Raw genomic sequence first — 13,842 nt, 5'->3', positions numbered from 1 at the left:
CTCGGGGCATCAGTGCTGAGCCAGACACTCGCTTTCCAAACGGGGTTGGAACGAATGCAGAGGTCGAGGGCTGAAAACCGCAATGTTTCTTCTGACTCGGGGTTTGTAATATTCGTGGGGCCCTTGGGGAGGAGTCACATGAGGGAGTAGGGAGAGCGCTGGACTCGTGAGGGTCGGAGGCAAGACTAGCACTCGGGTCTTCCAGACTCCCAAGCCCCACGTTGGAGGGCTCGCGCCCCTCACTGCAGAGCTCTTCCCCTCTGCTCTCTGTCACTGCAGCAGGGGAAGCTGATCATGAAAACGAGTCGGGGTCTCGGGCTGCCCACCAGACACGCTACACCCCCGGGAGCCAGCGCCCGAGGGCGGGGTCCCCAGCCAAGCAAACCCGGAAACGCCGGGACCGACGAAGGAGGCGGGACGCGCGCTCCGCCAATCCCCGAGAAGGTGACGTAAACGCCCCGCCCCCGGGGCAGCGACGTCTCTCCTGATAGGTCCTCCAGAGGCTCCTCGCGCGCTAGGGGGCGGGGCGGTCGGAGTGGCGGGAAGCTAGCGGCTCCGCCTCAGCCTCTGACCCCGGGGTTCTGATTCGGAGGGTCTCGGGGCGGTCCCATGGACTCGGCCGAGGTGGAGTTCCTGGCCGAGAAGGAGATGGTCACCATCATCCCCAATTTCAGCCTGGATAAGATCTACCTCATAGGGGTAATGGGATGCTGCCCCCCCCCCCGCGTGCCTTGGTGTCACCCCCTCCTCTACCCCCGTGCCTCAGTTTCCCTCCTCCCCTCCCGGCCCCTCAGGCCTCTCCAGCCCTGCAGCCTCCCAGGACCTGAGTCTCTTCTCTGTGCCTTTGTGCCCCTCCCCGTCTCCTGAGTATCAGTTCTCACCCCCAACCTCCTGGCCTCAGGGTCTAGGTTCTCCTCTCTTAGGACCCTCTGCCCGCACTCAGGCTTCTCCCTCTGGCCTTTGAAATCCTCCTCTGGCCCCGAATATCCCCCTCCCTCTCCTGTCTTCCTCCCCCTTCCCCTCCTCCCCCTCTCCCTCCTCCTCTGTCTCGCGTCTCTTGTCTCTGTCCCTTCCCCGTCCTTTGCCTCTCTGCAGGCTCTCTGTCTCTCTCCCTCTGTCTTTGTCTCTGTCTCTGTCTCTGTCTCTCCTCTCCCTTTCTTCTCTCTCTGTCTCTCTCTCTGTCTCTCCTCTTTCTCTCTCTGTCTCTCTCCCTCCTTTTTCTTCTCTCTTTGTCTCTGTCTCTCTCCCTCTTCTCTCTCTCTGTCTCTCCTCTTTCTCTCTCTGTCTCTCTCCCTCCTCTCTCTCTCTCTCTCCCCCTCCCTTTTCTTCTCTCTCTGTCTCTCTCTCTCTCTCCCTGTCTCTCTCTGTCTCTCCTCTTTCTTTCTCTGTGTCTCTGTCTCTCTCTTCTCTCCTTTCATCTCCTCTCCCCTCCTTTCTCTTCTCTTTTCACTTCCCCGCACCCCTGAAATTGTAGGTTTGAGGTGGACTTCCTGACAGTACCAGTACGTTGTTGTTGTCGTAGTAGCCCGAGCTGTAGCCGTATTTGGACACTCACCAGAAGCATCAGGGCCTTCTCTGTGGCATGGTGCCCCTTTGCACGATTTTTTTATCTTTTTTTTTCTTAATACCACTATTACTCCAAGGAATCAGCAGTTCATTTAGCTGAGGCTCACCTTAGTGTTCTGGTCTCTCCTTTTCTCGTGGTGACTTGTTTTCCCTCTCTGGCAGGGAGATCTGGGACCTTTTAATCCTGGCTTACCTGTGGAAGTACCTCTCTGGCTGGCAATGAACCTAAAACAGAGACAGAAGTGCCGGCTGATTCCTCCTGAATGGATGGATGTTGGTAAGGAAGGTGGGCAGAGGGTGCCTGAAGTCTAGTTGGAAGCTAAGGTTGGATGTAGGGACTGTTGATTGGATTATGTCTGAGGGTGGGGTCTCCACCCTTGGTTGGGCAGGTGCTTATCTCTTTACTATCTACTGAATGCTCGCAAGCCTTGCTTTGTTGAATTTTTGTATCCTTAAGGAAGTTACAGTTTCTATCCTGACTTGACAGTGTAAGTAGTATTGTGCCTTTAGACACACTTACACATACACATGCATACTGTAGATAGACACTGAAGCTCAAAGAGGTGAAGGAACTTTCCCAAGGTCCCCCAGCACGGAAAGTGACGGGGATGATGGAACCCAAACTGGGTGTCCTGACATTACAGCTGTACGGCACTGCCTCCCACTGAAGAACATTTTACAGGCCTGCCTTTAGGATCGGAGCCCTCTTTCCTGATAGGGCTGCATGTCGATAATTCATTCATCAAAGGAGAATCACTCATTTGCCACTAGTCGTATGTCATTTAAGTTTTAAACTTTGGAGGTTTTCTTCTCCAGTAGAAATGGAACCAGGAGAAGAGGGGTCTGCTACTGTGGTCACCCTAGATGGTGCAGAGGATACGGTACTGGGCCTGGTGTCAGGAAGACCTGGGTTCAAATCTGACCTCAACCACTGACAAGTGGGTATCCTGGGCAAGTCACTGGGCAAGACGTTTGTCTGCCTCGGTTTCCTTAACTGTAAAATGAGGATAATAATAGCACCTACCTCAGAGAGTCAGTGCAAGGATCAAATGAGATAATATTTGTGAAGCGCATGACACAATGCCTGGTGCTTAGTAGGTTCTTTATGAAGCTTCCTCCTTCCCCCTTCCTGGAGAGGTGTTCAGCTCTAGAAGTCCCAAACCAGCTGGGGGAATGCCAGGTGTCTGTGCTTCTCAGCACAGGAGTGGAGGGCATGTTTCCCTTCCCGGGTCTTAAGGGGCCTTTTTTTTAAAAGCACCTAATGGGCCATTGAGGTATTGCTGCCCTTGAAGTTTCCACTCAAGGTTAGGGCTGTGGAGTCACATGGTGTGGCATTGGTTTGGGAGTCGGAAGATTTTCATTCTAAGTTTGGCTCTGATATTAATAGCTGTGAGAGCTGAGACAAGATTCCCAACTTCCGTTTCTTCATCTAAAAAGAGGGGGTTGGATTAGGCCACCTCTGAGGTCACTTTGGCTCCATACCCTATGATACCAACGCTCTCCTGGATAAGGACTGAGTTCATTTATGGTCCCTGCCTATGAAAGAGGCTTTGGGGGATTTGGAAAGGAATTTGGAGATTCCGCTCACCTGCTGCCTTGTTCAGTAAGGATTCGGTAGCTTGAAGAATGAGGTGCAGAGGTAGTTAGGAATTTTTAAATAGATTATGTCCATCTCAGGTTTAGGAGCCATAAAGTCATGTTTGACTAGAACAAAAATGTTGTTTCACTATATCCATTCAGTATGGGATTATCCTGTGTACAGGAGGCTTTGGCAGAGATTGGACCTGGTTGATATACCAGCATCTGGACCAAGTCTCATTGACTTGTTGAAGAAAGAGATAGCCATAACCAGGAAATATTTTTACTGAGGAATAAGTTCTTATCACTGTTTTTTCCCGTCCCAGGGAAGTGGCCATCAGCTCAGCGCTATAGTCTGTCTGATACCTCTGATTCTAGAATTGCAATTGTTTACTGCTTTTCCGCCAAGAGTTAAACTCTTAAGATTTGGCATAATCTGGGCAATTTGTCTTCGATGAGTCTGCTATTTTTTTTTTTTTTGATCAGCCTTTCCGTTTAATAAGACTGGCCTGAAATACTCTGGCTGAGGAAATAGATGTAATTTTATGATTTAAAAAAATATTGTGAACATAAAACATTTTACGCTATATATTTCAGAAAAATTGGAGGAGATACGAGATCGAGAGAGAAAGGAGGAAACGTTCACCCCAATGCCTAGTCCTTACTACATGGAACTGACCAAATTGTTGTTAAATCAGTGAGTATTGTCTTTGTGATTTCGGTCCATTCAACATTTACTAGTTGCCATGTTCGGGGCGGGGGTGGAGAGGGGAGAAGAGGGATGAGGAATTATGACATTAGTTCCTGGCTCTAAACATGAATCATTTTGCTTTTTCCTGCTTGTCTGACTGGCCATTCTTACCCCAACCCCAGCTTCCATTGTATTTCCTTTACCTTTCTCACCTTGAAAATTCAGCTTAGATTCACTCTAACCTGAAAGGCTTCTGCTTTACATGATTTCCTTTACTCTTCTTCCTACTTAGGAAAGGGATGCTGTAATACTAATTTTTACTTTATTCATTTGCATTTGTTAACATTGTTTGGTGTTTGGTTTCAGGGATCACATTTTCTATTTGTTATAATCCCCTTGACACCTCTCGCCCTGAGTGCCACATCTTTAGGAGGTGGCCATTAATAAGGGCTAGGTGACAACTACCATCACCTCCATGAGGCAGCCTTTGAAACTGGGCACGAATCATCCAAAACGCTGTGATGTTCCCACTACAAACTCTTGACACATTGAAATTCCTAAAGCTGAGCTTGACTACTAGAGAAGCTTTACTTTAAATCTCAGATGGATTCAAATCTGTAGTGTTGGACAGTTAAGAAGATGTTCTTGTCCTGGGCAGTTGCTTTAACGAAAGAGGAACTTCACTGATAATTAGTCTGAATTGGACCTGGCCACTTGGCACTAAGCTTGTTAGGTCCTTACATTTTTTGGCGGGGGGGGCAGGGCAATTGGGGTTAAGTGACTTGCCCAAGGTCACACAGCTAGTACATGTGTCAAGTGTCTGAGACCGGACTTGAACTCAGGTCCTCCTGACTCCAGGGCCGGTGTTCTACTCACTGTGCCACCTAGCTGCCTCAGGTCCTTACATTTTTAAAGTACAAAATTCAATACTAAGTGGATCAAAGATAGTTAGCATCTTGCTCTTAAGTCTTGGTAATATTGCCTAGACAGGAGTGGGGAACCTACGGCCTTAAGGCCACATGTGGCCCTCTAGGTCCTCAAATGTGGCCCTTTGACTGAATCCAAACTTCACAGGAGGACAAGTCCCCCTAATAAGGATTTGTTGATTGAAATTCAGCTTTTCGTAATACGTCAATTGTGGGGCAGTGATTGAATATACAATGTTGTTTTTAAAATGCCATTCATAAATGAATTTGAATCAGAGCTTCGTGTGTTTCTAGATTAATGAAATTAATTTCCTGAAAAGGGCACTGGCTACTTATTGATTTCTCCAGTTGAAATACAATCTCCTTAATAAAGATTTGTTCTGTGAAGTTTGGATTCAGTCAGAGGGCCACATTTGAGGACCTAGAGGGCCATAAAGCCTTGGCTTTGTACCTGTTCTGATGCATTTTTGCCTCCTGTAGTGCTTCGGATAACATCCCCAAGGCAGATGAGATCCGGACCCTGATTAAAGATGTGTGGGATACTCGAATAGCTAAACTCCGGGTATCAGCAGACAGTTTTGTCAAACAGCAAGAAGCACATGCCAAGGTATATACATATATATATATATACACACACACATATAGTAAGACACTTTTCATGGATTCCCTCCATTCTGGGACTACATCAGCTGTTTGGGAGGGAAAAGGATGAGATACTTGTGTCTGTAAGTAACTAGACTTTGTCTAGTTCCGTATTTCATATGGGAATGATTTGGTCACTTGCGGTAGTGGCTAAGGTTTGAGTGAAACTAAACATCAGATTTTTTTTCCTTCAATACCCTGATTCGCTTGATTTAATATAAGTTTTACATGACATAGCAGGGCATTTGAGTATGACTTTTGCAAGTAGAATGTGCCTTTTGTACTTTTGGCTTGGTTTTTGCAATGATAGCTTTCTTACTCCTATCTTTATCCCTCAGATTCAGAGTGAACATATTACCTAAAGAGCTTTGTCTTTTTTTTCTTGCCTTTTAGCTGGATAATCTAACCTTGATGGAGATCAACACGACTGGAGCATTCCTCACAGAAGCCCTAAATCATATGTACAAACTCCGTACAAACCTCCATCCTGCAGAGAGTGCTCAGTCTCAGGACTTTTAAAGGAAAATGTAGGGATCCCTCTGAAGTTCTGTAAGCCTGAGGATAGACAGTGAAAAGGAAGCTAGTTTGGTACCTTGCCCACTTTTCAGGAATGAACTTCCTGTAGTTGGGAAGTCCTCACAATGTCAGAAGCCAATGTAGATGCCAAAGGGCAGTGTCACCCTTTCCTTTTTAGTAAGACAAGCAACAAGACTGAATATTAATCATCAGGCCTCCCTCGATTTCTGAGGATGTCTTTGCGCCGCTATTTTGAGTATCCTGTGTTGCAAAACCGTTTCTTCTCCCTGGCAAATACCATCTACCACCCTTCCCTTCCCCTGCCTCCTGCTGAGATGAATGGCAGTATAGCATTAGGTTGGTTCAAGGTTTGAATTCACCCTTTCCTTACCAGCATGTATGTGTTCATAAGATGCCAGGGGCACAATGATGAAAGTGCGATTTAGAATTTCATTCCATCTACTTTGTTTCATTTTCTGCTGGCCCAATACCATCTTGACAATTTTATTGTTCAGTTAGCCTTTTACTGGGACAGTCTTATTGGATTGTTACTGATGTTAGTGTGTCATGGTTTGCTTAGGCTCTCTCTGGTGAAATGTAGACTGAATCAACCACAGAAACGGTGGAACGGTTTGGGGTTTTTTGCCCAGTGTTACAGTAATAGTAAATAGTCACTTGGCTGTTGTGTCAAGAAGGTTGAAAGAGCTAGACCAACCATTTCATTATTAGATCATTTTAAAGGCTCAGTTGAATCGCACACAACACAACACTTGGTCCGTGTTTGCCAATGAACTTGTAAAGTCCTCTGTTTGGACTTGAATGTCCCTTTGCCTCTGCTGAGTCAGCTAGGAGGACTGTTAATTCAGGAAAACATCTTTAACCAGTGAAAAAGCCAAAGCTGTAACAAGCAGCAGAAAATTTGGGCTCATTGTAAATCTATCCCCACTTCTGATAGGGAATCGAGAGAATAGAATGGCTTTCGGGTGCAGGTGGTCAAGGTTCAGATGACTAACCTCTCACAGACTATTCCCTTGGTCAACTGGGGATGATAATACCTTGCTCCCAGGGTGGTTGTGGGGATCAGATGAGATAGTTTTAAAGCATTTTGCAAACCTTAAATTGCTATATGCTGGCTATTATTATTTTAAAGAATGTTCTAGTTTCAAATAATAGTGATAATGTGTCTATCCAAAAATTACCAGTCAAAATCGCTAGTGTTAAAATGCAGATGTAGGAAACGTCTGGACATAACATGTATCTGACTACTGGTTTGGAATCTCAGGAAACAGACTAGAATAAGTTCAAGGACAGAGACTGTCATCTTTGCATGATGTCTTCCCGGAGCTGCTTTCCATTGGTGACTGACTGAAAGCCTCTAGCAGGGGCGTGGCACACAGAAGGTGTTTAATAAATGCTGATTGACTATAACATTCTTGTTTCTCCAAAGGACTCCATACTAGAAAAATCAATCTGAGGCATCTGTGACCAGATGGGTTGAAGGCCAGGGTTTCTTTTTAACCTGCTTGACTGACTTTGTAGAGTTTCAAATGAGCCTATTACACTTTAAAAGGAATTCCTGAAGAAGCATTCGCTCCACTTACCTACCCTGTCTGTGGTGAATGTTGGTTTCAAAAACAATTTGGGATCAGGAAGAAAAATTGGTATGCTGTTCCCATCAGCTAGAAGAAAATTGGTAGCTGAGCAATTGCTCCATTTCCTAAATTCTTGAGGTAAGGCTGCCAATTCCCAAACAAAACCCCAAATAAACTGCCAGGAATATTTATTTGAATAACTGGTGATGTCTGTTGTATTTGGAATGACCACTAATTTAGCAGCTTTGAAAACACTGACTTTAGACGAGGGTGTGTAGGCCTCTGAAAGGACTGTATACTGCCACCCAGTGGCCAGTGACGTAAGTACTGAGGATGGCAGACAAGTACATCCTTGTACATCACCAGGCATGCTTGTTGATTTTGAAAATGAGAATATATTGATACTTTTAAGAATTCAAGGCCAAATCTTACTTGTAGGCGATATATAAATCACACCCCAGTTCTTATGTGTTTCTTTGCTCTAAAACTATAGTTTCACAGTTGATTTTGTCCTTTTGACCTTGGGCTAAGATTCACCAAATGTTTATTGAATTAGGTGGGAATACATTGTGTGGACATAAACATATAAATGTAAGACCTGGCAAAGTCTTTATAGTTGTGTGGAGGTCAGGTGTTTTGTGATTAACTTTTATTTGGCTGGCACCTGTTCTCGTGGACATTGACTAAATAGGTCGGGTGGTTTATGTATCATCTCACATCCCCTTTTGGAAAAGACGATGAGCAAAAGACATTCCCGGCCTTCACTCTTATTCCCATCTTTTATGATTACATCCCATGTTATACTGGCTTTTCGGAGTGGAGGGAAGCATATTCAAGAACTGGGATGTCAGAAATTCCTGTTTTCCAATTTTTTGTCGTCTTTGCCAGTTTCTAAACTGGGGAACCGAGTCTGAGTCATAGTGGGGCTGTTCAATGGTTTGTGAAGGCCCAGCCGGTCCTTCGTAACGCCTCAATCAGAAAATAACCTTCAACAGTGATTTAGGAAGATTTTATTTTTTGGATGTTGTCAGAAATTACAGCAATATATTCATAAATACCTAATTACTACATTCAACAAATAATATATTACAATACAATTAATTCAAACAAGTACACTTAGAACAGGTTTAATTTCACAGCATCTAAACTGCCCCCCTGTTGACTGAGGTGCCCTTCCTCCTCCCACGTACTGATTTACTGCTCTAGGAATTATGCACAGGGTACATACAAATCACAACCAATCAGCACGGGCTTTGGGTCAAGGCAGAATGAAGAATTCTTAGAGTAAAGCACAGGGTTCAAAAGTTGGGGATAGGCTACCAAAGGATTAAGAAAAAAGGAATCAACAGCGTTTGTTACTTTAAAGAGTATAGGAATTGCTGCAAGTGGCTAATATACAGTTAGAGTACTAGAATTGGCGCGTGTTGACCATCTCCATCTAGTGGTGGCTCCTTGAAATCTCTTCCTGTAACTTAGAGATAACTTGGAGTGGATGCATTTTTAACAAGATTAAAAAAAAAAAAGGTCCTCTTTGAAATTCAGCTTTTCATAAACAGCAATTGTGGGGCAGTGATTGAATATACAATATTTTTAAAATGCCATTCATAAATGAATTTTAATCAGAACTTCATGTGTTTCTAGATTAATGAAATTAATTTCCCTCCAATTGAAGCCCTTGATTCGGATTATTCCAAATTAATTTCACCTCTTCTAACGTACAAAAGTGACTGAAGATGACATCTCCACCAGTCTCATCTTTTCTGAGACAACTGATAGACATCAGCTGTTCCTTCGGAAACTGAACTACCATAAGTGTCTTACTTCACAGTGCCAGCCATGTGTTGCTTCCAGAATGTCTGTTTGCAATAGGAAAATCACATCATCGGGTTGTAAGTCCAAGGAAAGAAGAAGCCTCAGGAGCATTTTTGCTTTGTTTCAGTTTGGGGGTGAAGTGCAAATATCTATCTAGCCGCTGCACCTTATGATTCAGTCGTTTTCATCAGTGTACCCTTAAGGAGTCTGGGTTGTGGTCTTATTTCTGCAAAAATGATGTGCCATTTCTAGCTGCTAAGGATCAACATCTCTATGAATCGTGAAACTAAGGGAGCATCATCAAATTTAGAGCCAATCATGATAAATATATGAACTTTTACTATTTTGTACTCTAAAGGTTTTTTTCTGCTTTTCAATCCCAAAGAGAAATTAAAAAGCTTCCCAGATTTTGTATTTTGTCAGTTTTTCTCAGAGCCAAATTAAAAACAGACTAAGGACTGCCATATTCTCACATTTTTCAGAATAGAAGTGTATGAAAATAATTGTAAATTATTTCTGTATCAGTGCTGTTCTAAACATGACAAGGGGGAAAACCCATCAGGGTATTTACACATTTCAGTAATGTGTTTTTATTTCAATAGTTCCTCATCCTAATGGTCATATTTCTGTTCTATGGGTTTCGATTTTGTTTTTGAGGAAGAAGAGTATTTGGAGATCTATATAAGGAAATAGGCACTGAAAGCTCAGAGGTTAAACTGAGACTCAAATGCCAATCAGAAACAAGTGGAGTCAAAGCTGTCATATAAGTAGTGTAGTCTCAACCCCATGGCATCTATCAATCAACAGGCACCTTTGGAACCATACTATCTCTTGCCTGCTGTTATACTAGGATGGCTGGGTGAGAGTCCATCACAAGGCAACAGCTGCCAAAATACTCCTCAAAGCCTGGAGTGAGTGGCCAGATTGACTAATTAAGTGTGTTCTAGGCTAGCCCAATTCCTTGAAATCCTTTGCTGTCCTTTCCCTCTTCCATGATGTCACAGGCCTATGAGCTGGTAAACCTTGTTTTGCCCAGTTTCCTTCAGCCAAGGCTATCCTTAGCCCAGAAGTTAACAACAAAAAAGAACAAGTATTTTTCCATGGATTGTGGGAAAGGGCTCTGGAGCAGAGCCAGCAGCAGAAAATGCCCCTCCCTCAGAAATTCCAGACTAGATATAGGAAGCAGATTTTGTTATGGGAAGAACATTGATACTTTTTGCCCTCGTCTTTGGCAAATTAGCTCCTTTACCCCCAGGCTCCACCTACAGAGTACATGGCAAATTTCACAATGTCTTTTGAGGGGAGGAGGTATACAAGTACAGCCTTTCATCTCTCTTCAAGTAATATCTCTGGAAAGGAAGGCGCTTGTTGACTGCTGATAATACTGGTGGCCCTTTTTGTCTGAGTTTGCTAATAACTGGAAGATTCCTGGCAAACATACAAAACAAACTGTGTAGGAACAGATAAAGCCATGTTAATGCCATCTGCTAGAAAGCTGTATCTATACTGAGAAAAGATCAGGACACCCTTTACCAATCAAAGAGCAGCATTCCAAGCCACTCAACTGCTCACTAGCTAACTGGGAAAGTTTAAACATCACAAACCAATAAGACCACTCCGTCCTCTGCTCTATATCCCCAAAACATTCTTTTCTCTGGGAATGGGACCCCTCTTTCTGACATAATTTCCCCATTCACAGTGAATCTACCCAAACAACGCAGAGATAGATCAAGGCTAAGGCAAGATAGAAGAATCCCCTCTCCTGTCCTGTACAGTGTCAGTTCCTCCTTCAAGTTTCTAGCCCCTCCTGCGCTTCCCGTATCCATTAAAAAGGAAGAGGAGTTCAGCTCAGACATTATGTTACCTCTATGTTTAGGCTCTTTAAAAGGTCTTAAAACTTTGCATCTAAGTGAAGCTGCTAAAGTTTTCTACTTTGCACCTGCTCAGATTGCTGTAAGACATCATAGATTTAGATCACAGAACATTTACTTCCTGAAAAGGTCTCTGAAAAGAAAATACACACACGCACGCACGCACACACACATACACACAAAACACACAGAAGTAATTTTTATCTTGTTCCCAACACAGACTATCCCCTCCTCACTCAATAGCAGCTGGTCGTATTTGCAACTTACTTTCCAAGTGCTGGAAAAAAAACAGTAACAACACAACAACAAAAAGAACAGAGGAAGGGAAGGAGGGAGGTTAGAAGTGATGCATGGCTTTTGAAAGAATTCTCTGGTACAACACAAGTTGAAAATGAATTGACAGCATATGCGCCAGTGGAAAGCTTTTACTTTGCCTCTTAAAAAATTCTTTAAAATGCTTCAATATTTTAATGTTCTGACCAGCAGCGGTACAAACACTAAAAGCAAGATTTTTTTTTTTTGCCAAAAACAAAAAAACAAAAACAGAACAAAAAAAAAACCCCAAAACAGGAAACCAACCCCCAAACCAACCCCCCCAAAACCACATATTAAAAATGGCAGGCTTTTTATAACAATAATTAAAGTAATAAAAACATACAAAACTTTTGTTTTTTTTAATATATATACACAGTACAAGGCCGAAGCACCTTTTTGACTTTTTTTTTCTCTCAAAATTTGTGTTGTATGAAAACATAACCCACTGCAGTAACACAATGTTGTGGGCCTGTGTGTCTGTGTGTGTGTGTGTGTGTGTTCATCTGTGTGTATCTGTATAGTTCTGTACAATTCAACCCCCCCCTCCCGGTCCCATAATAAAAAGGTACCTTCCATTTGTTTATTCATTTTATTTTTAGATAAGTGCATTTCCAGTGGGAAAGCCTTAGGGAAAGTCTCAAGTACTGTGGCTTTGTTTGCTCCCAGGACATGATGCTCTGAAGGTAATTACTGGAGTAACTGAAATGAACAATCCTGTCACTTACAATGCACCCGATCTCCTCTCCAACCGAAGAAAGCCATACTACTTGTGGGCTAGATGGAGGCCAACCCCATCCTCACCGAGCAGAAATTCAGTTCTTCAGTACTAACATGGCAACAGAAAGAATACAGAATTGGTTTGATCCAGTCAAGTGCAGATGGGCACTCCTGGGACACTGAATGGGTTTTAGTGTTGGTAATGAAACCTTCATCTTCATCATATATATATATATATATGTGTGTGTATATATATATATGTAAAAGCCAAAACAATAAAGGGGCGGGGAGAACAAAACCAACTTGAAAAGAAAACAAAAGCTATGGGCTTCCTAATTGGGTTGCTTGCAGAATTATAAAGGTGATTCGATTGCATTGAAGTCAAGATTTAAGTTTTTTTCCTGGATCCCAGAATCCTTTGCTTCATGCATGGCACATTCTCAATTTCTTTTTCTTTTTTTCTTTTTTTTTAAGCTTCAAACCTCCCAGTGAAAAATATTAAATATTCAAGGTAATAAAATAGATAATATTTCTATACTATATGTTCGGCCTAGTGCAAGGGAACGTCACCTGGGATATCCCTTGAAGTAACCCCTAGACCACTGCATTGCAGGCAACGCAAGGCACTTTCGTAAGTGATCCAGTTCTGCCTGAAGTCGCTCCCTTTCTGAAACAATCTTCTGTTTCTGGCTCCTTAATTCCTGTTAGAGACAGAAAAGAAATTTGCTGTCAAGACAACTTCTATATTGTAAGGGAAACTCTGCAGCTCCTCTCTCAACAATGCGAATGCCGATTCGATAATTAAAGCCTATGCCAACAAAGCCAGGTAACAAAAGCCCTGTATTTATCCAAAGACAAAAACAATCAAAAAAAAAACCAAAACCCTCATTATAATTGTCCTTACCACCACCACCTTCAGTCAAAATGTCCACTATTGTTCTACTGTCCCCTTTCTATCATTGAGTCACTCAGTTTGAACACTGTATGCTTTATCTGTCCTAAAGTTGCTGAGTAAATATTTGTAGAATAGATAAATAATGAAAACCACCTTATATCTAATCACCCAGGCTTTAACGAATAAGGATTCATATGTTGTTTCATATATCTACTTCCTTTTCTAAAAGAGACTGAGTATCTTGAAGGCAGGGGTCATAACTTCCATTTCTTTGGTTTTACCCACTGGAGCAACTAAGCAGTGTCTCAGAATGTTATAAAGGGCAGGCAAAATGGGCGACAGCTCAATTTTTTCTCAAGGTTTAATTTTATTTTTTTTCCTGGTTATGCGTGTATACTGTTCCTCTCTGCATCAGGTCATACAAGCTTTCTCCTATTTCTTTTGAATTTGTCGTTTATTATGGTACAGCAATATTCCACTGCATTCGCATACTACAATATGTTTTAGCTATTCTCTAATGAAGGGGGTGCCACTAAAAGTGCTATAACTACTATTTTCCTATACATCAAACCTTTCTTTGACTTCATTGGGGTATTATGTCTAGCAATGCGTTCTATGGTAAAATGGATATCATAGAGATAATTTTAATTTCTCATTTTTTCAAATTGCTAGTAAGTTATGTAAACGATGGGGGGGGGGGGGGTACTCTAGAGATGATCTG

The 13,842-nt window shown here is 42.7% G+C and overlaps 2 protein-coding genes across 6 annotated transcripts in view; one reads left to right on the top strand and one right to left on the bottom strand.

Annotated features, from left to right (window-relative positions):
* The first annotated feature begins 609 nt into the window (after positions 1-609).
* GINS2 (GINS complex subunit 2) lies at positions 610-6,077 on the top strand. The gene is made up of 5 exons (XM_036752892.1): positions 610-699; positions 1,729-1,843; positions 3,742-3,841; positions 5,242-5,368; positions 5,797-6,077. The coding sequence occupies exons 1-5, from the start codon at positions 610-612 to the stop codon at positions 5,920-5,922; spliced, it is 558 nt and encodes a 185-aa protein (XP_036608787.1). The 3' UTR covers positions 5,923-6,077.
* Positions 6,078-12,084: 6,007 nt separating this feature from the next.
* GSE1 (Gse1 coiled-coil protein) overlaps positions 12,085-13,842 on the bottom strand; it is a 717,997-nt gene continuing 716,239 nt past the window's right edge. For all 5 annotated transcript variants that reach the window (XM_036750482.1, XM_036750483.1, XM_036750485.1 and 2 more), the window contains one exon: positions 12,085-12,927. In XM_036750482.1, coding sequence (XP_036606377.1) covers positions 12,793-12,927 — 135 coding nt within the window. In that variant the 3' untranslated portion in view covers positions 12,085-12,792. The remainder of the gene's footprint in view (positions 12,928-13,842) is intronic.

This window comes from Trichosurus vulpecula, chromosome 3 (genome assembly GCF_011100635.1).
Source record: "Trichosurus vulpecula isolate mTriVul1 chromosome 3, mTriVul1.pri, whole genome shotgun sequence".
Lineage (NCBI taxonomy): Eukaryota > Metazoa > Chordata > Mammalia > Diprotodontia > Phalangeridae > Trichosurus > Trichosurus vulpecula.
The sequence above is the reverse complement of the archived record's forward strand: the minus strand, read 5'-3'. Positions and strand labels throughout refer to the sequence as shown.